The 27493-nt window shown below is 55.1% G+C and overlaps 2 protein-coding genes across 7 annotated transcripts in view; one reads left to right on the top strand and one right to left on the bottom strand.

Annotated features, from left to right (window-relative positions):
- Positions 1-418: 418 nt before the first annotated feature.
- Positions 419-14746, top strand: TMEM161A (transmembrane protein 161A). 2 transcript variants are annotated; one of them, XM_070373396.1, is made up of 12 exons: positions 419-550; positions 4224-4327; positions 4913-4993; positions 5389-5486; positions 5665-5821; positions 7297-7448; positions 11478-11538; positions 11638-11781; positions 11892-12005; positions 12159-12333; positions 12453-12549; positions 12893-14746. In XM_070373396.1, exons 1-12 carry the CDS (start codon positions 548-550, stop codon positions 13141-13143), a joined length of 1437 nt encoding a protein of 478 aa, XP_070229497.1. In that variant the 5' UTR covers positions 419-547; the 3' UTR covers positions 13144-14746. The 2 variants fall into 2 exon arrangements, with proteins under 2 accessions (XP_070229497.1, XP_070229496.1); XM_070373395.1 differs by having other exon boundaries at positions 7297-7493.
- Positions 14747-18214: 3468 nt separating this feature from the next.
- The window catches only part of SLC25A42 (solute carrier family 25 member 42), a 44635-nt gene continuing 35356 nt past the window's right edge, over positions 18215-27493 (bottom strand). For all 5 annotated transcript variants that reach the window (XM_070373401.1, XM_070373400.1, XM_070373399.1 and 2 more), the window contains 6 exons: positions 24486-24591; positions 22732-22757; positions 21653-21819; positions 21199-21315; positions 20564-20715; positions 18215-19422 (listed from right to left, as the gene is read on the bottom strand). In XM_070373401.1, coding sequence (XP_070229502.1) covers positions 19115-19422; positions 20564-20715; positions 21199-21315; positions 21653-21819; positions 22732-22757; positions 24486-24591 — 876 coding nt within the window. In that variant the 3' untranslated portion in view covers positions 18215-19114. The remainder of the gene's footprint in view (positions 19423-20563; positions 20716-21198; positions 21316-21652; positions 21820-22731; positions 22758-24485; positions 24592-27493) is intronic.

Here is a 27493-nt window from a genome sequence, read left to right as displayed (position 1 = left end):
CAGTCCCCACTTGCAACCAGAGATGAATAAGGCTTTTGCCAGATGAAATAAAGGGTTGCCGGGAAGATACAAGAAAGCAGGGCTGGTGGCTAGCTGTACTATTGTGAGTACATAGTGTTGGCAGCAGATTGAAGTCAGGCAGAGGGCTCTAAATTCAGTCTGAACAGTCAGTGGGGGTCACCCAATGTTCTTGATCATTGGAGTTCTACGCTCCGAACTCTCTAGCGGGAGACGGTGACTTGATGAATAAGTATATTCGCTTTAAACCTGCGAAATAGGTGCAGGTGAGGAGACTGGGTCTCAGAAACAGTGGTCTCTCTCGGGTCCCAGAGCCCCGATCGGAGCGCGTCAAACATCTTTAAACTACAACTTCCGCCAAGCAATGCGAGTGACTCCTGGTCCTCGCGATTTGCCCCGACTCCAAGCCTGACTATTGGTTGGATGGGCTGCTTGTCAGACCAAAATCGGGTTCTGATCGGTCGAGTTCCGCGCTGAGCTCTCTGAGCTCCAGGCCCAGGGGTACCCGCGCCGCACTCCAGTCCGCAACATGGTAAGCCCGAAACTCTTAGCATGCGGCCCCCTGAAAGGCTACGGATTCCGCCGTGGGGGAGTCCAGAGAAACACCGAGGAGACAGAGATCCCTCTGTGGGGACTGAGGGCTCTGAGGGACTCGGGATCGCTCTGAGAGGGCTGTGTTTCCCTCTCTGGGGTTAGGTCTCGCTCCACGATCAATGAGGGGGTCCGGGTTGTGCAAGGGAACTGGAAGGCCTTGAGAGTTCTCGGCTTCTGACAAGTCCCTGGGGTGCCTTCTAGGGGCCTGGGGTCCTGCTGAGGGGCCATCCCTTGGAGGGTGCTGGAGTTCTGAACACCTTCGGAGCCCTGCAAGGGAGATCTGGGGTCCGACTGGGGCCCACTCTGGGCATGGTGTCCTGCAGGAGCGTGGGGACGCACCGACAGGGTCCATCTGGGATCCCTCGGGGTATGGGGTGTGCTGAAGGACCAGGGAGAATCCTGAGGGGGGAGGGCCATGCTGAAGGGCTCAAGGTGGGCTCTGGGCCGGCGAGGGTCCCAGAATTGGAGAGAGAACAGTTGGAACCCTCAGGTCTCATGTGGTTCTGGGTCCAACCCATTCAGTTTATTCTTCATTATCCTGGCCTCTGTGGGCAAGGCTGGTGTCGGGTGAGGGCGGAGGCCCCACCCCGGACCCCAGTCCCTAGGACTGGGCAGAGGCAGCGACAGACTGGAGGGGCTGGGAAAGGGGCCTGACCTTGCCTGCAGTAGGGGGCGTCCCTGAGGTGGGGTGTTGGAGGTGGGTCTGAAGTAAGAGCATTGATGAAAGGGGTTGGTGAAAGAGGAGGTCATTCCAGGGTGTGGGACGTTGTAGGAGGTGAGGGGAAGGGCTGTCTGAAATGGGATGCAGGAAAGTCCCATTGATGTTGTTGCTGAGTTGCTAAGTCGTGTCCGACTCTTTTGGGACCCCATGGACTATATAGCCTGCAAGGTTCCTTTGTCCATGGGATTTCCCAGGCAAGAATACTGGAGTGGGTTGCTATTTCCTTCACCAGGGGATCTTCCCTGCCCAGGAATCGAACCTGTGTTTCCTTCATTGACAGGTGGACTCTCTACCTCTGAGCCAGCAGGGAAGCCCTCCGCACTGATTTGATATTACTTAGCAGGATTCTGGGATCACTGATCAGGGAAGGGGTTTGAGCAGAAGAGGGACATGGGGTCATGGGAGGCTCCAGAGATCTTTGGAGATCTGCAGAGCGTGGACCCTAAGACCAGAGCTGTGGGGGGAGGGACATGAGAAACATCACTGGATGGACCTTGGGAGCCTTAGGTTGGGGGATGCATGCCTTCCTTCTCTTCTCTTCCTCTCTTTCTCTCTTCTTCTCTTCCTCTCCCAGGTGCTGGGATCACAGTTTGAACCATGGGTCTCCTCCCTGAGAGGTGTCAGGGTAATGGGGTTAGCGAAGGAGAGCCTTGGGGTCTGGGAGTGTCTCTGAGACCCGAATGGTTGGGCGCAGAGGGTGTTGGGGGAGAGAGCTGGGCAGTGAGGCAGGTTGGTCCCGAGCAGGGTCCGCCGGGCCTTGCGGGCTGAGAAGTGGAGCTGGACGTTCATTTGTGAGACTGGGAAGGTCCTGGGCCGCCTGGAGGAGCCGTGTCCGGGAGAGGGATGGGTGGGTGCTGGGGTCTCCAGGGAAGGGCCTGGGGGAGGCATGGTCTGCGAGCTCAGCAGAGAGATCTTGGCTGGAGATGCCGGTGGGCTGGAGTCGTGCTGGGCTGTGACGGTGGTTAAAACCCTGCCAGGGGATGGTCACAAGGGAGAGGTGTCTGGAGAGCTAGGGAGACTGGAGAGCAGCTGCTGGGAGGTGCTGGATTTCCTAGGGAGGAGTGGAGGACGGGGTCCACGAGGAAGGGCGGGAAGGGCGGGCGGTTCAGAGAGCCCACCCACGGGCTCCAAGCCGGCCCACTGGGCTCTTGGTCATTAATGCCTGCTAACCAGTCTGCACTTGGGTGGGGGTAAGGGTGAGCAGTGAGACCAGAAAGATGATGCCCCACCTCCTTACTGAAAAAATACTCCTGGTCTCAGTTTACAAGTCACAACATAGAGAAAATATCCTAATAGTCCTTTAATTTTAAAGATGAATTTCTCAACAGTCATTCTGAATTACAGGACTAAGCCCAATAGCCATCACATTAGAGCTTTTCCTATTGAAGTTAGCTTATTTGGGCCTGATTAAAGGATAATTTTAATAATTAGTTTTAACATTAACATAATCTTTATTTCATTTAGTTGTTAATACCATAATAGTAGCTGACAGCCTTCCTGAGCACTTTGATTTTACATAATTAGCAAGCCGGCTTCCCAGATGGCGCTACTGTTAAAGAACCCACCTGGCAATGCTGCTGCTAAGTCGCTTCAGTCGTGTCCGACTCTGTACGACCCCAGAGACGGCAGCCCACCAGGCAACCCCGTCCCTGGGATTCTCCAGGCAAGAACACTGGAGTGGGTTGCCATTTCCTTCTTCAATGCATGAAAGTGAAAAGTGAAAGTGAAGTCGCTCAGTCGTGTCCGACTCCTAGCGACCCCATGGACTGCAGCCTACCAGGCTCCTCCGTCCATGGGATTTGCCGGGCAAGAGTATTGGAGTGGGGTGCCATTGCCTTCTCCGTCCACCTGGCAATGCTGGAGACAAAAAAGATGGGAGTTCCATCCCTGGGTCGGGAAGATCCCCTGGCTGAGGAAATGGCAATCCACTCCAGTATTCTTGGCTGGGAAATCCCAGGGACAGAGGAGCCTGGTGGGCTACAGTCCATGGGGTCACAAAAATTCAAACATGACTGAGTGACTTAGCACTATTAGCAAATGGTTATTTACTACATTCACGCAGGAAAACCCATCTTCAGACTGATTACCAGAAACATTTTTTTTCTAAAATATTTTAAAATAAGTATATGGAAATTTGTTATGCTTGTTTATGTTCCATAAACATATATGGAAATATGTTTAAAATGTTGTTAGTAGCACTCGGTGAGAAAATTCCTAATTAAAAAAATTCATCCCACTCAAATGTGTAAGTGTTAATCCTGAAACAGGTAGTGGCCAGAGATAGACCAGACCTCTTTTCTCTTTGGTTGATTACAAAGGAAGGGGAGAGGGAGAAAGGATGATTTCAATTTTCAGGGATAATTTCAGATGGAGAAAGACGTGGGGGATAGAGTCAGCTGGGTGAACAGTGAAGCTGGAAGTTCAGCTGAGACACAGTTGGTGCGCGGCGGGGGGTGGGGGGGGGGTGGGGGCGGGGCGGTACCCCGGGAGAGGAGTCGCTTTCACTGGGTGTGCCCGGCTCGCTGTAGGTCCCGGAGGTGGTCGTGAGAGTATGTGAAACAAAAAGGAAGCACCCCATTTCCAGATGAGGAAACTGAGGCTCAGGGAGATTGTTACCTTAAATCCTTAGCACAGGAGGATATTGAGCCCCAGTCTCTGCTCCAGCACGTGCTCTCCGCCACCGCACACCCCTGCCAGGACCCGCGCCTTGCTGGGGCTCCCAGGGTTGGGAGCCCACCCTCGGACCCTTCCCCAAGTAGCAGCTGGAGCCAGGGAGGGCCTCCCTCCCCCACCTGGCTTCAGTTTCAGCGTCTCTCTATAAATAGCCGGGTTTTCGAAGGTGAGCTTGTGACCCTCTGGCAGGCACTGCCTTTCACGTCTCCTCCCGCAGGCGGTCCTTGGAGTGCAGCTGGTGGTGACCCTGCTCACTGCCACCCTCATGCATAGGCTGGCACCGCACTGCTCCTTCGCGCGCTGGCTGCTCTGCAATGGCAGGTGAGCCACGCCCCTCCCCCGGGCGGTGGGCGGGACCCCAAAGGCTCCGCCCCCTTGTTTCCCCAGCCCCGCCTCACGCCCTGTAAGGCGAGGGTTTTTTTAAGAACTTTACTGAGATAATTGACCCAATAATTGCAAGCACACAGTTGGATCAGTTTTGACAGATTGTACACATCGCTGAGACCATCTCTACACTCAAAGGAGTAGCTGCTCCCCGACTCCTGCTCCCCTTTCTCCCTCCTCTACCTATAGATCTTATTTCCTAAAATTCTTTGTCAGGGTTTGGGTCTTGGACCCTTTTTGAAAACCCAGGGGCAATTGTGAACTCTCTTTCCAGGACAATTCACATGCCAGTTCCACCAGGAGAGTTAGCCAGAAGATTCTAGGGTGTCTAGGACCCCTGCTGCACTCTCCTGTCGACCCCCAGCCCACCTCCCCCGCCTTCCTTTGACCTTCGATGACACCTGCCCATCCTGTCCCAGGCTTATCAGGGCCAGTCTTCCCTCTGCAGTCTCAGCTTTTGAGGTTCACCACACTGATCCCCTCCATGCCCAGGCTTTCCTGACGGCCTCTGTTTGCCTTCAGTCTCTTCCGATACAAGCACCCTACGGAGGAAGAGCTGCGGGCCCTGGCAGGGAAGCAGAAGCCCAGAGGCAGGAAGGAGCGGTGAGTGAACCCCCAGCCTGAGGTCAGTGGCTCCCTTCCAGAGCAGACCCTGAGGGCACAGCGCCTGCCCTGCACACCTCCAGGCACTGCTCTGGGCACAGGCAAGTTGGAGACACCCCAGGAGAACTGGGAACACCCCAGGCTGAGGAGGTGGTCGCTGCCTTTCACTCTTTGCCTTCCGTTGGCTTCCAGTGCTCATTGGAAGTTTGCTCGGGGACAGCCCTGTGGTGGGTGGTGGCTACCCCCTGGCATTCAGAGGACACCCAGGCTGGGGTGAAGGTACCCTCTAGACACTAGAGCCTCCCAAGCTGGGGTGGAGGATGCCCCCATGGCTCCCTGGGCAGGGGAAAACGGAGGCTGCCGACGCGATTCCCGCTCATCTCCCCTGCTCCCAGGTGGGCCAATGGCTGTAGTGAGGAGAAGCCGTTATCTGTGCCCCGAGACGCTCCGTTCCAGCTGCAGACCTGTCCGCTCACAGCTGTCGATGCACTTGGTAACAGCTGGGTGCCCACCCCCCACACACACCCTGGTGGAGTTGGTGGGGGCCTCCTGGGCGGGCTACGCTGGGGGCTGAGTGGGCTGGGTCCCCATCCCCCCCACACACCCTGGTGGAGTTGGTGGGGGCCTCCGGGGCGGGCTACGCCGGGGGCTGAGTGGCGTGCTCTCTGCAGTCCTGCGCTTCTTCCTGGAGTACCAGTGGTTTGTGGACTTCGCCGTGTACTCAGGCGGTGTGTACCTCTTCACGGAGGCCTACTACTACATGCTGGGCCCAGCCAAGGAGACCAACATCGCCGTATTCTGGTGTCTGCTCACCATCGCTTTCTCTGTGTATCCTTTCTCCTGCTGGGGGAGGTGGAGGCCCCCGGAAGCTGGATCTGAGGCTCCTTCTCCCCACTAAACTGGCACATCAGTTACCGACTGCTGTGCGGTAAACCTGCCCAAAACTCGGTGGGGGTAAAGCAATCGCCATTTTATTTGTTTTCCTGGCCGGGTTTCAGCTGGGTTGCTTCATCTCTGCTCCAGGTTAGAGCAGGCTTCCTCACCCAGAGCAGCTCTGCAGGCCCCCTAATGCCTGGCCTGAAGTCGGTCCACCCCATCCCTGTCCATTCTCTGGGTCAAAGCAGCTCACAGGCCAGGGTAGATGCAGGGGCTGGCAAAGAGACACCTCTCTCTAATTGTCTTTACTAAGCTGCATAGAGAACAGAGGCGAAACTGTGACTTTGAGGACCCAAGTTGGAGGCGGTGTCCTTGTGGAATGGGGTTGCGAAGAAAGGCAACCCATCTTGAAACCCACACCACTGGTTCTGGAAAGCCCTGGTTGCGAAGAAAGGCAGCCCATCTTGAAACCCACACTACTGATTCTGGAAAGTCTCTCTCAGGAGAGGTTAGAGATAGAAGCTGTATCTCTGGCAGCCTCTCGGAGGAGCAGGAAACAGGACCTGTGAACGCAGCCAGGAGGCCGTGTGGGTAAGGGAGACTTGACCTGAAGAGAGAGTTGGTGGCCAGAGCTTTTTCCTTGGTTGGTAGTATTTACTTTTGGCTTCGCTGGGTCTTTGTTGTCGCAGGCGGGCTTTTCTCTCTAGATGAGTGAGCAGGAGGTTCTCTTGCTGTGGATCACAGGCTCTCGGGCGTGAAGGCTTCAGTGCTTGCAGCCCGTGGGCTCAGTAGTTGCGGTACACAGGCTAAATTGTCTTAAGCCTTGTGGGATCTTCCCAGACCAAGGATCGAACCCCTGTCCTCAGCATTGGTAGGCAGAGTCGTAACCACTGTACTACCGGGGAAGCACAGGGGCTACTCTTGGTTGTGGTGCTTGGGCTTCTCACTGCAGGGGCTTCTCCTGTGGGGAGCACGGGCTCCAGGCACATGGGTACCACTCGTTGTGGCTCTCAGGCTCTAGAGTGTGGGCTCAGTAGTTGTGGAGCACAGGCTGAGTTGCTCCATTGCATGTGGGATCTTCCCAGACAGGATATCGTGCCTCCTGCATTGGCAGGTGGCTTCTTAACCACTGGACCACCAGGGAAGCCCGTGCTGGCCATTTCTACCTGACCACAGGCAGTGTGATGAGGCCAAGCTGGAGGCCTGGCTCGGGCTCACTCGCTGTCCGGTAACCCAGGCCTGAAGAGTAGTGAGCCTTGTGTCCTGGGCTTTCCCAGCGTCTGTCTTCTTTATCACGGCCCTGCTCTCCAGGACTCTGAACCTGAACTTCCACGTTTGTGGTCTGGAGTTGGGGGTCACTGGCTGCGGTTGGAGGATGGGGTGAGGGGTCACTACAGACACCCGAGGCCTCCTTAGCCCTGCTGCAGCAAGGTGTTCCTGACGGTGACCCGGCTGTACTTCAGCGCGGAGGAGGGAGGCGAGCGCTCCGTCTGCCTCACCTTCGCCTTCCTCTTCCTGCTGCTGGCCATGCTGGTGCAGGTGGTGCGGGAGGAGACGCTGGAGCTGGGCCTGGAGCCAGGTGCGTGCGTCCGGGGCCTGGGGCGCCACCGCATCACTCCCTCGTGTAAGCTGGTGAGGGTGGCTGTGAGTGCCTTTTCACCTCCATGCAGAAGGTGAAGGAGGGAGCCCTGGGGCCGGGGCAGTCTCCGCGGGTGCTCGGCACCTGCGTGCCCCCTTGGGCTTTGGGGAGAGGGGACACCCCTCTCACCAATGGGGGCCTGCGCCGGGACTTTCCCCGGGCCCTTCTGCTCCCCAGGCTGTCCTCTGCCCAGCAGCCATGGTGATTTACTATTTACCCACTCTAATTCAATTTGGGAGAGGAAATAGATATGTAGAGTAATATTCATAAAGTACAAGAGGATATAGAATAAAATCATCCTTCCACACTGGTTCTCCTCCCCAGAGGAAACCTAGGGTGCCACATTGCCTTATTCACATAAGACAGCGTACATGGCTCTACACCTTGTCTTTTTCTCTTAAAAACAATATTATTATCATATTAAGTGCAGTAAGTCAGACAAAGAAAGACTAATAGTGTATGATACTACTTATATGTGGAATCTTAAAAGATGATATAAATGAACTTATTTACTTGTTTTTTTTTAAACAAAACCTTACAGGCACAGAAAACAAACTTAGAGTTACCAAAGGGGATGGGGAGGGGCAGATAGGTTAGGAATTTGGGATTAACATAGACACACTATTATATATAAAATAGATAAGCAACAAGGACTTACTGTATAGCACAAGGAGCTATATGCAGTATCTTGTAATAGCCTATTGTGGAAATGAATCTGAAAAAGAATAGATTTTTGTATACATATCTGAACCACTTTGCTGTATACCTGAAATTAACACAACAGTGTTAATTAGCTGTACTTAAAAAAAAATAATAAGTATTGGAGGTTGTCCCTAGATGGCACATACAGTAATAGAATGTAACAGTAATTCGATACCGCATTTTGTAATTTTTCTGTAATTATTTACCTAGGTCTCAATTTATGGACATTTAAGTCTTTCTCCTGTTAAATGCTGTTGCACAAAGCCATGCTATTATACAACAGCGTTGCACAGGAGCAACCTTCTGCTTGTGACCCTGTGCAAGAAAGTGCACGTGTAATTTTAATAATGTTGTTGGAAAATTGCCCATCAGAAAGAGGTGTGTGAACATACATATCCCCATATCCTCGCCAATGTATTTCCTCAGACACTTTTGTCTCGGGGGATCTGATGGGTGAAAATGTAAGTGAGGATCGGCATCTTTCCATGTGTTGAAGAGCCATTTCTATTTCCCTTCTGGGAAGGATGTGTTCTTTTGCCCAGTTTTCTACTGGGTTGTTGACCATTATTTTATTGATTTGTAGGAGCTCTTCATATATTAAGGAAATCAGCCTTTATGTGTGGTAGGAGTTGTACATTTTTTTTTCAGTTTCTCATTTTTGTTTTGATTTTTTTTTTTCTGCTTCTTGAATGATCTTTTAAAAACATAATTTGGATCACTGTTCTGCCCAACACCAGACTCTAATGGTCTTTGGATAAAGATAAAAATCCTCACCATGGCCCACATGACCCTGCTGACTCCTTGAGCTTTGTTATCACCAATACTTCCTTTCAATTTTTAAATTATGTAAATATATATATATATATATGAGAACAGATATATAAATTACAAAGCCAAATAATGTAAATACTCATGAATCTACCTCTCCCATTCAGTAGGCTGCCTTTTTGTTTTGTCGATAGTTTCTTTCACGGTGCAAAATCTTTTTAGTTTAATATAGTCCCATTTGCTTATTTTTGCTTTTGCTTGCCTTGCCTGAAGATACATGTTCAAAAAATATTGCTAAGACCAATGTCAAAGCGTGTAGCACCTATGTTTTCTTCTAGGATTCTTTTGGTCTCACGGCTTACATTCAAGTCTTTAATCCATTTTGAGTTTATTTTTATATATGATGTGAGGAAGTAACCCAGTTTGGTTTTTTGGCATGTAGCTGTCCGGTTTTCCCAGCATCATTTATTGAAGAGGCTGTCTTTTCCCATTGTGTATTCTTGCCTCCTTTGTTGATTAATTGGCCTTGTAGAGTGCTCTGGGTATTCTTGATTAACATATATTCTCTTCCTCTCTGTGTCCAATAAATTCAAATTCCCATCTTTCCATCTTCTGATTATATCAGAAACAAAAAGGGTTAATCTCCCTCTGGGATGGTGCTGTGCCATGCTAAGTCGCTCCAGTCATGTCCGACTCTCTGTGACCCTATGGACTATAATCCTCCAGGCTCCTCTGTCCGTGGGATTCTCCGGGCAAGAATACCGGAGTGGGTTGCCATGCCCTCCTCCAGGGGCTCTTCCCAACCCAGGGATGGAATCCTCCTCTCTTGTGTCTTCTGCAGTGGCAGGTGGGTTCTTTACCACTAGCGCCACCTGGGAAGCCCCAGACTTCTGGGATGGTGGAAGTCTTAATTTCTCTTTGAAGTTCTGTCAGTGTTTTCTTTATATATTTTGAAGCTAATTGACAAGATGTTTACAGGTTGAAAAATGCTACATCTTCCTGGCAAATCAGCCATTTTTTTTCATGATGTATTGACCCCTTCTGACTTACTTCCATCTTAGCCTAGTTTGTCTGGGTCAATATAGTCTTTTCAGCTGCTTTCTTCCTTCCTTTCTTTCTAAATTGAGATATAATTGACATATAACATTATATTAGTTTCAGATGTAGAACATGGTTCAATACTTGTGTGTATTGCAAAATGATCACCACAATAAGTCTAATTAACAACCATCACCCCACATAGTTACAGATTTTTTTTCTTGTGATGAGAATTTTAAGATCTACTCACTTAGCAACTTTCAAATTTACAGTACTACCTTTCTTTTGACTAGTACTTTACTTTTAACCTTCCAGTGACCTCATGTTGAGATATGTCTACTGTAAAACACAATCAAGTCTGACAGGCTGTATCATTTAGCTTCAAGTTTAATCCACTTACATTTATTGTGATTTCTGACCTTTTTGGCCTTGTTTCTACCATCTTACATTTTCACTTTCTATTTGTTCTTTTCTTCTGTTGCTGTTGAGAGTGACTGCCAAATTAATTGTCCTTCCTTTTAGGTAGGACTTCTGACTGCTCTGAGTTCTTTGTGTTTGGTATTCCGCAGTTTCACCACAGTGTGTCTAGGTATGGATGTCTTTGTATTTATCTGGTTTTATATACTTTGTATGTATCATGCATTCTGCAGACTTTTCAGTCATTCACTTCCAATATCTCTTCTCCTTCATTCTCTCTCTCCTCTCGCTTTGGGACTCTGACTTAACCTGTATTGAATTTTCTATTGTGTCCTCCTTGTCTCCTAATCTCCCTTCATATTTCACATCTTCTTGTCTTTCTGAGTTGGAATCTGAGTGATTTCTTCAGATCCAATTCATCAGTTAATTCCTTGGGCTGTTTCTAGTATCATTTCAGTAATTATGTTTTCCTTTTGGAAGAGCTTAATTGGTTCCTTTGCAAATCCACTTGGTCCTCTGAAGTAGTTTCATGTCACCTGTTCTGTGACTCCAGCTTTTACTTTCCCTCAGTCACTTCACACAGAATTTATAATACCAGTTTCTGAAGTCTTTGGAATTTAAGCTTATCTTTTTTTTTTCTTCTGCTGATTCACTTTGATGATTTGTTTCCTTATGTGTCTGGTGATTTTGGTTGTGAGCTCATATTTATTTGCTTCTACTCTATGGGAAATGTGGGGGCCTGAACTGAGAATTCTTCCCGGGACGTTGGTTTTCTCCTGTGGAGCCCTTCATGACCCGCCAGCATCCAGGAAGCTCAGGCTCAGTGCCCTGTGCCGCCGTGTCCCCTAGTGTCTGCCTAGCACATCCTCCTGGGCTGCACATCCTCCTGAGCTGCACAAGCCTGGGGAACAGTGCTTGTCGCAGGGCCAGGCTGTCACCAGTGCATTCTCACCTGGGGAGCGAATGGACATCTGGGAGGTGAGGCAGAGCGGGCCCTGGGCCCCGGGGGCCTACTGGACACCGCCCTCTTTCTGTCTTCCCCAGGCCTGGACAGTATGTCCCAGAATTTGGAGCCGCTTCTGAAGATGCAAGGCTGGGACTGGGCGTGAGTCCTGGGAAGGGAGGGAGAGCCGCGGCAGGCTGCGACCTGCACACAGGGTGCGGGCCTGCCGCAGGAGCCCCCTGACCCCTCTCTTTCCCCCAGTCTTCCCCTGGTCAAGCTGGCCATCCGCGTGGGGCTGGCGGTGGTGGGCTCCATGCTGGGTGCCTTCCTCACCTTCCCAGGCCTGCGACTGGCCCAGACCCACCATGATGCACTGACCATGTCTGAAGACCGGCCCATGCTGCAGTTACGTGGGGGACCGGCTGGGTTAGGGGTGAGGGGTTTGGGAGCCTGGAGCGGGGTCCAAGGGGGGCGGTGGGTGTCCTCGCCTACCAGCTCCGTGCCCTTGCCCTCAGGTTCCTCCTGCACACCAGTTTCCTGTCCCCCCTGTTTGTCCTATGGCTCTGGACCAAGCCCATGGCGCGGGACTTCCTGCACCAGGCTCCCTTGGGGCGCACGTCCTTCTCTCTGTGAGTATGGCAGTGGGGCTGGGAGGCCGGGCAGCTGGGGCCCCCTCTGGGTACTCCGTACTCTGAGGCTAAGGGAGGAGCCCTGGGTCCTGCGGGAGGGTCCTGGGACCGAGGACGGCTTCACTAGCCCCGTCGTCGCCCCTCTCGGCACAGGCTGTCTGACTCCGCCTTCGACTCACTGCGCCTCTGGGTGCTGGTGGTACTGTGCCTGCTGAGGCTGGCGGTGACCCGGCCCCACCTGCAGGCCTACCTGTGCCTGGCCAAGGCCCGCGTGGAGCAGCTGCGGCGGGAGGCCGGCCGCATCGAGGCCCGAGAGATCCAGCGGCGGGTACCAACGATGGCGGGGAGGGAATCCGGGGCTCGGGGTGTGGGCCCCTGGCCCCTGGGGCCTGAGGTTACCCGGAGCGCGAAGGTCCCCGGCTGCAGCCACTGCTACCTGCCCCCCAGGTGGTGCGGGTGTACTGCTACGTGACGGTTGTGAGCCTGCAGTACTTGACTCCGCTCATCCTCACGCTCAATTGCACGCTGCTGCTGAAGACCCTGGGTGAGAAGAACCGGCCTGGGCGGGAGCGCGGTGGGGCGGGCCCAGGGGGCGGGGTCTGGAGTTAGATCAGGGCGGGGCTCGGGGCTGGGGTTGCAATGGGCTGTGTGAGCGGCGGGCATGGCCCGGAATGGATCGAGGTGACGGATCAAGGTGACGGCGAGGCCTGGCGATGAGGGAGGGGGCAGAGGCTGGAGAGAGCGAGGCGAAGCCTCGAGTGGGGACCGAAGATGGGGTGCGGGTAGAGCCTGGGACGGGGCGGGTGACTGTCAGTCGGGGTCTGGGGTCCCGGAGGCCAGCACCGCCTGTACCTCCACCCGCCCCTCCCTCTACCCTCTTCTTGCAGGCGGCTACTCCTGGGGCCTGGGCCCGGTCCCCACACTGTCCCCCACCCCGCCTTCAGCCCACGATGGCCCGGTCGGCCCCGAGGAGGATGAGGCCCAGCAGACTGCAGCCCTGATCGCCGGGGCCCTGGGCAGTTTGCTCACGCCCCTCTTCCTCCGCGGAGTCCTCGCCTTTCTCATCTGGTGGATCGCCGCCTGCCAACTGCTCTCCAGCCTCTTCGGCCTGTACTTCCACCAGCATCTGGCGGGCTAGTAGCCCTCTTGCAGACACTCCTGTGGTCCCGGGTTTGGTCGTGGGCCAGCGGGGCCCGGCTCACCCCCTCGGTGTCCCCAGGTGCAAGGCGCTCTCGGGAGTTCCCGCTGCGCGCCCCCTTCACCACAGTGCCTGAGCCGTGGGCCCAGCCTTGGACGCTGAGCTTCTGCCTCGAAACCGCCTCCCCAGACCCAGCCCCAGAGGGTCCCACGGCTGGCCACTGTTCCCAGAAGGCTGTTTGCCCAGTTTGACTGCAGGGGGCGTCTGCGGCGTCGGAGGGGGCACTCTTCTGAACAAATAAAGGAGCTAGCCGCTTTTATCAAACAGGATTCAAGTGGTTTGGGAGGCAGCTTTCTGCATGTTGTGGCAGGGTGGGTTGGGGGCCCAGAGAGTCTACGGAGGGCCTACATTGCTGAGTGAGGGGAATGATGAAGGAAGAGCTTAGCAAAGGCCTGGAAGGAAGAAGCGAAGCCCTGGTAGAAAGCTGACACGGGAACAAGTAAATAAACTGGGGAAACTACACGAAAAGAATTGATTTCTTCTTACAAGGAACGATCTCAGATGGACTCCGGGGAGAGACAAAAAAGCAGGTAGTGTTAAATCGTGACATGCTATTTTTTTTAACTTGTCAGATTATGGAAGATCAAAAGGGCTGGTGTTTATGATCTGAATTTTGTCTTCCTCCCAGTTCCTATGTTGAGGGCCTAACCCCCAGGACTTCAGGATGTGATTGTATTTGGAGATAGGGATTAAAAGTGATTACGCTGAAATGAGGTTGGAGACTTCACTAATGGTCCAGTGGTTAAGAATCCACCTGCCAGTGCAGGAGACACAGGTTTGATTCCTGGTCCGAGAGGATCCCACATGTCGTGGAGCAGCTAAACCCGTGTGCTGCAACTACTGAGCCTGGGCACTTACAGCCCATGCTCTGCCACAAAAACAGCCACCCCAACGAAGAGTAGCCCCTGCTCACCACAATTGAGAAAGCCCGGGTGCAACAGTGAAGATGCAGTGCAGCAAAAACAAATAACAGATAATTTTTAAAAAATGAGGTTGATAGGGTGGGCCCTGATCCAGTAGGACTAGTATCCTTACAAGAGGAAAAAAAATTATTTTTACAAGAGGAAATTTGGACCTGAACTTGTGTTACCTGAAAACTAGGTTCAGCTCTTGTCAGGTGTCGAGCCAAATGACACGACCAAGCCGAAAATGAACGAAAGGAAGGGCTGCTGTTGGCTTTCAGCAAGGAAGGGAAACACTCGGGATCTTTCCCAAAGCAGCGTCTCCCTGAACAGCAAAACTGGGGAAGTTTTAAGCTCAGGGTACACGTATATTCATGAAGGGGCTTGAGCAGAGGAGAATTCAGCATAGAACTGGGGCACAGGTCCACAGAGTCCAAGCTTTAGTTGACTGAAGTCAGAAGAATCAGTCATCCCACCCTCAACCTGCTTGGGGGCCTTAGTTCCTGCAGAACTCGAAGATATATTATTATAGGGAAAAGAATCTGAAAAAGAATATACATATTCTGTGCTGCACAGCTGAAACTTACACGATATGATACTATAAATCAACATCAATTAAACATGTGTTTAAAGAGGCGGAACTAGGACTCTGCTTTATTGCTACACTGTTGTTTGACTGCCTTTTCTCTGTTCCCGCCTTCCTTTGTTCCCTTAAGATCATTAATTACTGAGACCTGTTCAAGGGTAAGCACTGCAGCCTGGCTTAGATCACAAAGTGGCTTAGGCCAAAATGGCTTCTCTTATGTCAAGAGAGCCATTCCTGGTTCTCTTTCTCCTGGAAGCCCCTAACTTATCTGCTTACACTAGCACAGAGCAAAGACAAGGGGGAAGACACAGGAAGAAGTCAGTCAGTCAGAATTCAGTAACAGATCTAGAACACATCCCTCCCTCCTGGCCCTCAGAACCAAACCTGCCAACACTTTGATTTTGGACCTTTGGCTTCCAACTTTGACAAAATTAAGTTCTGTTATTTTAAGCCACTCAGTCCATAGTACTCTGTTAGGGTGGCCATAGGAAACTCAGACACCAAGGGCACGTGGTGTATATGGACACAATCTCTGCAGGAATAGCTGATGTTTCTATTCATCTTGGGATAGATTTACCCCCAAAGATGACCCTGTCTCTAAGACTCAGGGACCTCACCTGAGAGGTGACTTCAGGAAGCCTCTAGGAGGGTAGGGATGTGAGACAGGGAGGAAAGAAGCCAGCAGGGAGCGCCAGTGAGCCAGTGACTCTGGGCAATCTGGGCTGGGTCCTGCTGGGACCTCAGGGGGAAAAGCACAGTGCGCAGCCTTAGAGTGGTCCCACGCCGGTGTTGAGGGGTTGCATCACACACCCTTCAGCGGTCCAGTCACTGGCTCCTGGACTGCGTTCCAGCGGGGAACCCTAGGCTGGCTCCAAGTGACTTACAGTTAAAAACAGGGTGGGAACCATGAATGCCAGGCTTGCCACCAGCATCAACTATACTATTAACATATCCCTGATATTCACCCAGCAATTTCATTCCTATAAACTTAGGCTACACGAACACTACCTTATGAGCTCAGAGAGGTACATACAAGGAGGTTTGTGTCGGAAAGGACCAGGAAATTCAACTCTGTTTTAAATAGAGAATAAGATGACTTGTGTTGTTGGAAGCTGAGAGGCAGTTTGGTTTCGGGTAAAGCTGAATATAGCATCCCAAACAGTGTCACCAAGAAATCCAATTTCTCTGCGCATCTCTGCTCTACTTTAAAAAAAAACAAAATTTATTTGGCCAAGTCAGGTCTTAGTTGTGGCCTGTGGGATCTAGTTCCCTGACCAGGGGTTGAACCTGGGCCCCCTTGCACTGGGACTGTGGAGTCTTAACCCCTGGGCCACCAGGAAAGTCCCTCTGCTCCTCTTTCTGCAGTGGCGTCTTCACCCTGGGATTGGTTCCTACCTTGCAGTCACAATATAGCGCCAGCAACCACCCAGGGTCGGGGTTTTAGCTCCTGGGCCAGTGGAAGAGGGAGGGTGCGTCTCGAAGGTCTCCCTGGAAGTGGTTAGCAAACATCTTTATTGTCACAGGTCCAGATGGGGTCAAGAGCTCACCTCTGTGTATCAGGGGATGCCACAATGTTGGAGGAGAGTGAGGAGGGGCCGACCTCACCCCTCAGGCTCAGGAGATGGTGTGAGAAATGGTACGGACCAGAAGTTAGGATGGATGTGGGGGGAAATTCAGGAACCCCCAGGAGCCACTGACCAGGTTGTGGTGGCAACAACTCAGTAACAACCTAGCTGTTGGTCAATAAGGGATGGGTGGATCTCATCACAGGCCATCCCCCTGGGGAACACTAAACTGCTGCTAAACGCATCCTGTATTCGACAGCTACTGACCCGCAAGAAATCCGGCTGGCTGAATGCAGCGCGGAGCAGCTCAGCGCAGTCCTGGGCCTAGTTGGCCTCTGCGCATGCGCTCACCTGGCCCCGTCTCTCCCCGGCCCACGGAGGCTCCTGCTCCTGGTCTCGGTCTGGGTGGGTGCTGCCAGTCATTCTACACGATGAGCTGCAGGTGAGGCGAGTCTCAGGGGCCCCTGGGAGCCCTCTGGTGGCCTCAGCCTCCACAGAGCAGACCCAGGGCTCCAGGAAACCGTGGGGCTCTGGGGCAGTGCTTGCTGATGGTCACAGCCCATCCCGACTGACGGACCCAAAGGGACAAGTGTGTGCACACAGGATCTCTCCTAGGGGCACTGGCCACAGGAGATGTCCCTGCAAAGGGAACAGGAAGCCAGACCTACTCATGGTAAACTCCTCATGCAGTTTGCATTTTCTAGCAAATCCTGACCAAATCAAGGTCGGGATTAACAATCCATACAGCTGTTACATTTTTTAAAAAAAAGGTTATTCAACAATCTGTCAAAATAACTTCAACTATGTTTTTGGTTCCTAGGGAATGAGGATCAGAGCCGAAAAAGAGATATGGGCAGGAGAAAAAAAATCATTTTGATTTTTATTAAATATACTCTCTTGGCACAAATCTTTAAAATATATAAACATTATATATAAACAAAGTGTCTTCATGGCATCAAAATGTAACTCCAAATCAGGCCAGGCAACAGTGAGAGGGGTATGACTGCCGAGGGCAAAGGTCCAGCTGTGTGCAGGGCTCAGGGGTGAGGGGCGTCAGCGCTGCCGAGGTGCGCTTGGCTGGGAACCACGCCGGAGAGCCGCACTGGGTCCGGGAACCCTGGGGGCCCTCCCTGCTCCTGCCCAGCCTGCAGCTCAGGGAGGGCCCTGCCTAAACATCCATTTGGTCTCACCCACCAGGGGTGGACCCCCAGCCTGGGCACCTTACGTTCCCATCCCATCTCCCTGTGAGGGGTGCCCCTGCCTCTCCTGAGCGCTGGGCAAGGCTGGGAGAGAAGGTGGGTGTGACATTTACCCAACAAGACAGCTTGGGCCCCCTGGGAACAAGAGTCTGGGAACAAGACTGGGGTTGGCTGGTGGAGACATGCAGGAAGGACAGAAGGAGGGGTCTTCCGACCCAGGGGACTAAGGCAAGAAAAATGGAAACAGGACAGAATAAAAGGAGGAAGTGGAAGTCACAACTGGAAATGCACGTGTGGCGGAGACACACCCTCTCAGACTCTCACACCTCACGGCTAGTAAGCCCACTGGGAAAACCGGCCCTCTCCTTGTCCAGGTCCTGGAACCAGACTGGACTGGTTAGGGTTTACGGTGTCTAGACCCAGGGCCAGCCGGATTGAAAAACAAAAGCTAAAATCAAATTCCAAACATCATTAGAAAACGTGTTTCTGAGCCCCTGTGGTTCCTGGTGGGCCCTGGGGGCTCTGTGGGACCAGCGCCCTGGGGGCCTGACTCTCTCGAGCGTCCTGCCCCACAGCCCAGATGGTCTCGGACTCCACTCTGGGAGAATCAAGGCTGCCAGCTGCCTCTGTGTTCTCCATTCACAGGAAATCAGACAACCCCACGGGCCTTAAACTGCCCCAGGTCCCAGCCAAGTCACTGCTGGGGGGGGCGCCCACAATGTGCCAGATGCCATGGGTCCCCCCCCCCCCCGCCCCGGCCCCCCCCCCGCCCCGGCCAGGAGTCCCCACGCCTAGGGGCAGAGGGTCAGGGCCTGAGGCCCAGCCTCCATTACTGCAGCCAGTGCAGCAGGGCCGAGAGCTTCCTGGCAATCCAGGCAGATGTCTCCAGGTTGGGACTCAGACCCAAACACATGGCGATCTCTCAAACCCTGCTGCCTGGAGGCATGACCCTCCTGGGAACCGTACAAACTGGGTGGGAGTGGGGTAACAGAGGGGAAGACCCAACTCTGGGACCTGGGATCAGGAGTCTGCGATCAGGGTAACACTCTTGGGAGAAGCCTCAGGCTCTGGGGAGGGACAAGTCACCTGGGAAATAGTGGTGAAGGCAGGAAAGGCGGGGCAGGGTGGGAGCCTGCACCTGGAGCTACAGCTGAGCAGAAGGCTGGTCTCATGGAGGCCAGGCCTTGGCCTCACCCTCTCTGGGGCTCCCCCCACCCCCTCCTACCCCCGCCCAAGAACACACACTCATAACAGCAAGGGGCAGGCGAGGTCTGGCTCTGAGCCTAGTGGGGACCAGGTCCCTAGAACCAGGAGCCTGTCCAAGGGCAAACAACACCCTAGGAGGCAGCGCTGGCCACGCCCCATCTCAGGGCGTTCCCGGCGAACACCTCCAGCCGCAACCCCAGCCCAGCTGAGGCCGGAAGAGGAGGGCGTGAGAACCCCGCCCCCAGTCCCAACGACGTACAAGGGCCCCGGGCTTTCCCCTCAGACCTGGGCCGCACTGAGCTCAGGCCCCCCAGGCCCCCAGCTTGTTCCACAAGGCGCATCCGTGCGCCTTCTGGGTGGAACCCAGCACATCTTTGCTCCCTGGACTCAGACACGGAAGGAGTCAGCGGCCCACCGCCAACTGAAGCTCAAGCGCGGCCGACCCACCCGCCCCTAGCTCTGCAGGTGTCGCAGCAGGATCTGCATGAGGTCGAAGGTGGTGAAGCTGATGCCCACGGCGATGGGACCCTTGAGCCAGTTCATGCTCAGGCCTTTGTAGAGGCCGCGCACCACGCCCTCCTCCCGCACGATGGTGCGCATCGTGCGCACGATGGAGGTGCGCTGGTGGCCTGTGACGCCAGCCGTCTGCATGCGCCGCCGCACCACGTCCAGCGGGTAAGAGGCAGACTGCCCGATGAGGCCGGCGCAGGCCCCGAAAATCATGCGCTCAAAGGGGTAGGGCTGCGGGCGGCCGCTGTACTCTGCAGGGGGAAGGGTGGGAGGGACCGTCAGGGCGTTGGGAAGGGGCGCCCTGGCAGCCAGAGGTGCTGGCATCCACCCGCACCCCCTGCACCGCGCTCACACGTGCACACAGCGTCACAGCTGTGCTTCAGGGCCGACCAGCTCTCCTGGGCCTCGGCGTCCCTTCTTCCTCACCCACTGATCCCCCGTTTTTAATCAAATGTGAGATCCAAAAGATTTTTACAACTGAAGAGCACAAAGAATCATATAACCAAGTTCTGTGACCCAGAACAAGCTCAGACCCAGTCATTCTTGTGTCCCATCTTGTAAAGAAAGAATATCACTCTGCCCCGAACCCTCTAACTGCCCAGCCTGCCCAACAGGTGCCCTCTCTATGGGTGGTGTGAGGACCCACTGGCTGAAGGGAGGAGGGAACAGCAAGGGATCAATAGAGATTCTTTAAAAACACGCTCTTTTCAGTTTGAAACTAGGGATTAAAAACAGGGAGCCGCCCTATTCACTCAGCAGACTGGCAGAACATATGGCACTTGTCAGCACCAGGAGCAGGTGGGAAGGGAGCCTGGCCCCAATGCAAGCCTGGCCACTGGGAGAGCAGAGGGTGGAAAAGGTAAAGCAAAGAATGAGGTCTCACACCCACACAAGGAGAACAGCTCCTGGATGTCAGCTGAAAACCCAACAGCCTCACCGCCGGCAAACAGGACGGATCGGAGCTGCACTACGCATGTGCGGGGGGCAGCCACTCAGGTACCTCCTATAACCAGGAACAGCACAAAGGCTGCACACGAGCCCAGGCAGAAGGGTTTGCAATGAAGGTGAAAGCCGGAGCCGAACCCTAATAAAGAGGCAGGGCTGAGGGGAGACGAGCTGGGGATTGGGTACCGGGGATCTGGGCTTTACCCTGTTTAACTTAAAAAAAAAAAAAAAAAAAAAAAACTTGGAGCAAATAAGGCAGATTGTTACCACCAGATCAAACCAAGTAGCAGGTATCAGTGGGCTTATTTGCTCTATGTCTTCTCCTGATCCAGACCCTGGGCCTCCAGCCTGCCCCTCCCTCCACTCGCCCCATCCACCTCCACCTCCCCACCCATCCACAGACAGGTGTGTGCCCCGCGGAGGTGCTGCCCTCCCGACGCTCCTCACCTCGGTGCAGGCTCTTGAGGGTCTCATAGGTGAAGAAGCTCAGGCCGGCGTAGGGAATGACCCCCAGCACGGTCGGAACAAATCCGTGGTAGAGAGTCTTCAGCCCCTCTTCTCTCGAGATGCGGATGAAGACGTGGAAGATGTTGCTGTACCTGTAGGACAGAGCAGTGTGGGGGTGGGGTGGGGGGCTGCAGACCTCAGCTCACTAATGCTCTCTCCTCCCCGTCAGCGGGGGCAGGCCTGGATGTCGACAGAACCCCCGTGCAGAAGTTCTGGCATTTGAGGGGGCCGTGCATGCCCAAAGCCACCTTCACCACTGGGCTCTTTGCTGTGCTCAGCCCCTGGCTTTCTATTCAGATGCATTTTAAGCACATGTGTTTTCGACTCAACATGGAGACCCTGGGTTTGATGGAAGCACACTGCCACCCAAGCTGAGAGACCCAGTTACTGTCCTTCTGGAAAGCTGCGGAACCCAGGGAGGTCGGGGCAACACAGCCTCAGCACAGCTTCATCAGCCACTGCAGACAGAAGCCCAGACCCTATCCCCAGGGGCCAGGTGGGGGGAGCCCTCCTGGGAACCCCACTACACACAGAGCCCCTGGTGCCGGTGAAAACGTCACCAGGGTGAGACTCACATTTCCTTTGGGGTCACAGCCATCCGCGCTCTGACCAGGTCCAGCGGGTAGGTCAGCGAGGCGGCCGTGGTTCCAGCCAGTGCGCCGGCGAGGAGGCGGGGCCAAGGGGGCAGGGCCCTGAAAGTGGGTGGGGGCGAAGGTGAGCCCCCAGGGCTCCAGGTGCCCACAGGTCTGGGGTGCGGGAAAAGATGGAACGGGCGGCCAAGCTGATGGGCGGGGCGGGGGTGTCTCTTGGCGGGTGCCTGCCTTTGCCCCTGCTTGTCTGAATGAATAAGGGCAGGCGTCTTTCCACCTGCTCTGGGGCACAGCGGGGACTGTGGCCGTCCTGGGATGTAGGTTCAGGGAGACCGGGGAAACAAGAAGTTCTGACATGGTGAACAGGTGGAAGACAGGAGAACAGGGTGAGGTGACAGAGCTGAGAGGGCCGGGTTTTTTGGGGGAAGGGGGGTCTCACTCTCCACGGAAGCCGTAGTAGCTGCCCAGGAGGCGTTTGTACTCCTCGTGTGCGCTGAACTGGATGGCGGCGTAGGGCACCACACGCACCATGGTGGCCGAGTTACCGCGCCACAGGCTCAAGAAGCCTTCGTGGAGGTAGGTGAAGTAGAGGAGCCGGAAGGCCTCCTGGGGGGCAGGCAGCGGAGAGGGGCAACCTCAGTGCCCTAGGCCTCTGACTGAGCGTGGCCTTTGCAGGCAGAGTGCAGCTGCCCTCTCAGCTCGCCTGACTTTGCCCAGCCCTGCGCCTGCGAGGGGGGGTGACATCAAAGACCACCCCCCATGTTCCCTGGGCTCCACACTGGGACCCCCACCCCTTCTCCAACCCTGGGAATCATGAAGTGAGCGGGGGAAAGCACAGCTGCGAAGCAGAGGGGGTAACCCCCACTAAGGGGGTTTTGTAGGTGTTTGGTAGCCTAGCTTTTTAAAATCCTCTTTATTTTCCTTTATTAAGAAGGAAACACCTGCTCTGTGGGCTTCCCAGTGGCTCAGTGGTAAGCAACCCATCTGCCAATGCAGGAGATGTGGGTTTGATCCCTGGGCAGGGAAGATCCCCTAGAGGAGGGCATGGCAACCCACTCCAGTATTCTTGCCTGGGAAACCCCATGGACAGAGGAGCCTGGCGGGCTACAGTCCATGGGGTCGCAAAGAGTCGGACACGACTTAGTGACTAAACGACAACAAACAGCAACACTTGCTCTGTGTTTAAAAATAAATCAAATATGAAACCTGTGAGTTTAGACCATCAAGTCCCCTCACCACCACCCCCAGGACAGGTGGGTCTCCCGTCACTTCCCAGGGTGGGCTGTGTCCAGGCAGACTTGGGGTGCAGACAGATGGCCTTGGCCCCAGCGCCCGGCAGGGGAGGCCTTGGTCACCCAGCAGTCCTGCAGCCAGCCTGGGGTGGGGGTTGGGGAACCAATGGGAAAAGCCCCTTGAAAAGCGTTTGCCCAGCCCCTACCACCCACCTCCCTGCCTCTGCCAGCCCAGTAGGGCAGAGGTGAAGGCCCCAGAGACGGGGTTCCAGGACCAAGCGCTCACCTTGGCAGAAAATCTTTTTGAGGACACTGGAAAAAAAAAACAAACACAACAGAAATTGTTGGATATGAAGGATGGGACCACCCTCCCACTCCAGTCTGCATGACCCCCACCACAGGGGTCTAGTTTGAGCATGGGGAGTGAGGGCCTCCCCTGGAAATGCCCCCCTTCAATCCCTATAAGGGCCAAGGTGGGGGCATCCCCAGCAAAGTCACCCCCTCCCCAGGAGCCTCCCCCCCCCCCACGCCCAAGCCACTCTGCACACCAACTTCTCCCCTTCTTCAGGGAGAAGAGCCCAGCTGCCACCTGGCCCTGCAGGACAGTGAGGGCCTGTGGAAGGATGCAGCTCTCCTGGGGGATGTCCACCCGGCTGAATTTCCTCTCCCCCAAGTCCCCTGGAGGGGAGGCATCCCAGCCACCAGCCATGCGGGGGTCAGGCTAAGCGGCTCCAGCTCCCTCGGCAGGGGGTGTCTGCCCTCTCCTCCAAGGCCTGGCTCGGGCAGCCCTAGTTCCCACTCTCCTGCCCTCTGGGGCGGCCTGGCCCACCACCACCCCCTACTCCACGGTGAGCTGCACCACGTGGCCAGGTGGACCCGGAAACCCAAGTCACGAGGGGGTCTCGGCCTGGCAGCACCTGCAGCGCCGCACTTCCCCAGGTCTGCTGCCTTCTTAGCACAGCCCTGCCCTCCTCTCTGTGTGGATGTATGCACAGCTCCTGCCTTCGGAATGAAACTCAGCTCCCCGTGTGGCGCTCCAGAGGGAATTTGTTCCAGGACCAGCTCAGCTGATGGAGACGTGTCCTCAACTGCACACCTGCCCTCTCCCACATCAGCTCACTGCCCCCTCCTTAGGCAGGACGTTGGTATCAACGGTCCTGTTATATGGACAAGGAACCTGAGGCCGGGAGAGGTGAGGGGCCAGCCTGAGCAAGGGGGAGGGGCCTGGCTCCAGTCTGCAGCTGCTTCCTCCCGAAGAGCTGAGGGGCAGGGGTCCCACCATGCACGGGACGCAAAGGCCTCGTCTTCCAGGGCCCCTGCGCCTGCTAAAGCCTAAGGAGGGGGAAGCTGGATTCCTGAACTGTGTCTTCCCAAAGAAATACGCTCTCACTCTCAGTGCCCACGAATGAGGCCTTAACTGGAAACGGGCTCTCTGCAGGTGTAATCAAGTGGAGGTCATGCTAGAGTAGGTGATCCAATGGCGTGGGTCCTTAGAAGAGGATCCAGACATACAGACTGGGATGGGGGGTGCAGTCACAAGCCAAGGATGCCTGGAGTCATCAGAAGCTCGAAGAGGCAAGGAAGGGTCCTCCCTCAGGGCCCCGGGAGGAGCTAACCCTACGGACCCCTTGAATGTGGACTTTCAGCCTCCAGAAAATGAGACTAAATTCCTGCAGTTCTAAGCTGCCTAGTTTCTGGTACTTTGTGATGCCAGTCCTAAACACGGACAGACTTTCTAAGTGGATTCTAAAGAGGCGTTTCAAGGGCTTCCCTGTTGGTCCAGTGTCTCAGAGTCTGCACTCCCAAGGCAGGGGGGCCAGGTTCGATCCCTGGTCGGAGATCTAGATCCCACCTGCTGCAATGAAGACTGAAGATCCCATGTGCCGCAACTGAGACCCAGCGTAGCCAAATAAATAATTTTTTTTTTTTTAAAGAGACATTTTAGAAAGCACTTGGCAGTGCAGTGTGGGGCCTGGAGGAGGCAGGTGAGCGCCCGACAGCCTCTCCTTCACAGGTGACAGGTGCACAGGCAGCGCTTACCTTGGAAGATGATTTTGGTTCGGTCTAGGGGAGCTACAGCTGTTTTGGCAAGAGCGCCAGCCAGTGCCCCAGACAGAAGGGAGCTGAGAACTTGCCTGTGGTCACTCTGCAAGAAAACACACGAACACGCTGTCATCGGGAGGGAGAGGAGGCGTCTGCTCTGCTTGAAACAGTGTCCAGGACAAAGGCTTTTCTTCTCCGCCTGGCCCGGGGCGGCCGGACGTGTGGTGGCCAGGGTGACACCGCCCTGCTGGGCCCTGGGCAGACTGCGGCACCAGCCACAGAGCCTGGGGGCACACAGTGAGAACCTCCTGGGCCGGGGGACCATCGCGTGAGAGCCTGGGGTGTCGCGCGTGGTTCTAAGTTCTCAGAGACGGCCTCCAATGGGATTGACGCCAAACATAAGAGCTGCCCTTGACCTGTCCTACTTTTAAGCCTTGGTCCCACCCACTGCCCATGTGCGAGGGACTCTTGAGCTTCCGTGTTTCAGGGTAAAGGCTCCTTGTGGTCTGGGGAGTGGGTGGTGGGTGTGACTCTGCTCAGCATGTCCGCTTTCCACCACTTTCTATCAGGACTTCCGGGGCCGGTGTCTGTGGCTGTTTATCCAGCTAAGCCGAAGGTGATGGGGACAGGCACCGCTGACTTGCACTTCGTGCTCCTGTGGCCAGTCTCAGGGTTGGTGCTTTCCCGAGTCTTCCTGTGGCTCCCAGAGCCCTGGCTCAAACAGCCCTCCTTCCCTTGAGGCCCACAGGGCCCCGAATCGCAGCCCAGGAAGCCGTCTGCTCATGGGGCCGGAGGCTCCATTCCCACCTCCCCCCGACCCCCCCAGTGACTCAGGCATAGCACTTGCCGGGGGCTCTGTGCAGGACACACCCCACCTGTCCTCACTGCAGCGAGAAAGGAGGTGAGGAGCAGGGGGCTCAACGAGTCTGGGAATCTGTGACGTCCACTCGACCCAGGTGCCCTCAGGAGCCTGGAGTCAGTGTGGGGCAGGGGCATGTAAGAGCCCCCACCGCTCCCCTCACAGGGTTGCCAGTCAGCAGAGGGAGCCAGACACAAACGAGCTCTTCAGACAAATGTGTGCAGAGTCAGCAGTCTGGGAGGGGCTGTGGGGAGGGGACTCAGAGTTCCAGGAGAATGCGGGCTAAGGGCCAAGGGTGTATGATGAGGCGCACCTAAAGGCAGGGCGTGGGTGCACGCTCGTGAGTGCGTGTGTGTGACACTAATCAAGGGGGAGGAACTGAACACTCAGAGGCCCCAGTGAGAAGGAGCCGGGGACCACAAGGAGGGCAGGGCGGACACAGGGAAGGGGAGGGCCAAGGGAAGACAGAAGCGACGAAAGGTGGGCGAGGCTGGACCCCACAGAGCCTGACAAGGAGGTTGACCGTGGCCTACAGAGAAATGGAGACGCGTGCAAGGTGAACAGGTTATTTTAACTGGAACCAGAGGAGAGGCAGCTCCTGTGAAACCCAGGGTTGAGACGGCAGAGGCCGGGACCAGAGGAGTCTGCAAGAGGGGAGTAATGAGGGGGCATGTGAGGGGTTCAGCTGGCAGTCTGGGTTCCTGAGTGGGCTTGGTGGGGTCCAGGGCGATGCCCAGGTTTGCTCAGCTCTGTGGGTGTCTCAGGGTGGGGCTGAGTCTGCCCGCAGTGACTGGAGGGCCTCTCTGCACCCCGGTCCCTCACCTCGGACGCAGTCACGTGCTGACTCCTGGCCCAGACCCCAGATCGCGTCCCAGGTGACTGTCGCCAGGGCCCTGTGCCCCTCGACCTGGCCCTCCCCTTAACGCCCCTGGTGCCCCCTCCACCAGCCCAGCCCACCTCTCCCTGAAAGAACGAGTCCCCACAGCAGTGTGTTCTTGACTCAGTTTCTGAGGCTGAGCTTTACCAGAGGGTTCCACCTTTTTGCTTCACAGAGACCCGTCACTGGGGACCCCTGCCTTTTCTGGGTCACATGGCAAGGTTCTGGACATCTGGCTTCCAGGGACGTGGACGGCAGATGCCAGAAGGCTCAGGGGTGTTTCTGGCACTGGCTTTGAGGCCCATCTGCCCCTCTGCTTCTGTCTGCTCTCTGTGAATCTGTGTGGCGACCGCCGAGCTCGAGCCTCTGTGAGCACAGGGATGCCCTGCGGCCTGCCCACGGGCCTGTGAGCACTGGAGGCAGAGCCCAGGTGTCCCTCCACCTCCCCCAGCAGGCACTTCCTGGGAAGCCTGCGGTGCTCAGCATCGCCAGGCCAGTGCTGCATGTGCAAGGACACACGTCCTGAAACCAACCCTCGGCGTGTGGCTCCGAAGATACTCAATGAGGAGCACACACTCAGTGCAGGAGGCGGCTGCTGCCTTCCACCCACACTCCCAGGGACTCCGAAATGACGCAGCTGGCTTATCCTTTAAAGATGTGTTAGTTGCTCAGTTGTGTCCTATTCTTTGCCACCCCATGGATTGTACCCTGCTAGGCTCCTCTTGTTGTGGGATTCTCCAGGCAAGAATACTGGAGTGGGTTGCCACTTCCTCCTCCAGGGGATCTTCCCAACCCAGGGATTGAACCTGGGTCTCCTCCACTGCAGGCAGATTCTTTACCATCTGAGCCACCAGGGAAGCCATCATGGTTGGCAAAGGCATCACCAAATGGTCAAAGTCTCCACGACTATCATATGAGTTGTGGTTGTTCAGTCTCTAAGTCATGTCCAACTCCTTGGGACCCCATGCACCATAGCACACCAGTCTTCACTGTCCTTCACTGTCTCCCAGACTTTGTGCAAAGGCATGTCTGTTGAGTCAGTGATGCAATCTCATCATCTTATCCTCCGCCGCCCCCTTCTCCTCTTGCCCTCAGTTTTTCCCAGCATCAGAGTCTTTTCCAATGAGTCAGTTCTTTGCATCAGGCAGCCAAAGTACTACAGATTCAGCTTCAGCATCAGTCTTTCCAATGAACATTCGGGGTTGATTTCCTTTAGGATGGACTGGTTTGAACTCCCTGCAGTCCAAGGGACTCTCAAGAGTCTTCTCT

Source organism: Bos mutus, chromosome 7 (genome assembly GCF_027580195.1).
Source record: "Bos mutus isolate GX-2022 chromosome 7, NWIPB_WYAK_1.1, whole genome shotgun sequence".
NCBI classification, from domain to species: Eukaryota; Metazoa; Chordata; class Mammalia; order Artiodactyla; family Bovidae; genus Bos; species Bos mutus.
Note: the sequence above shows the minus strand (reverse complement) of the source record. Positions and strands in the feature narration are given on the sequence as shown.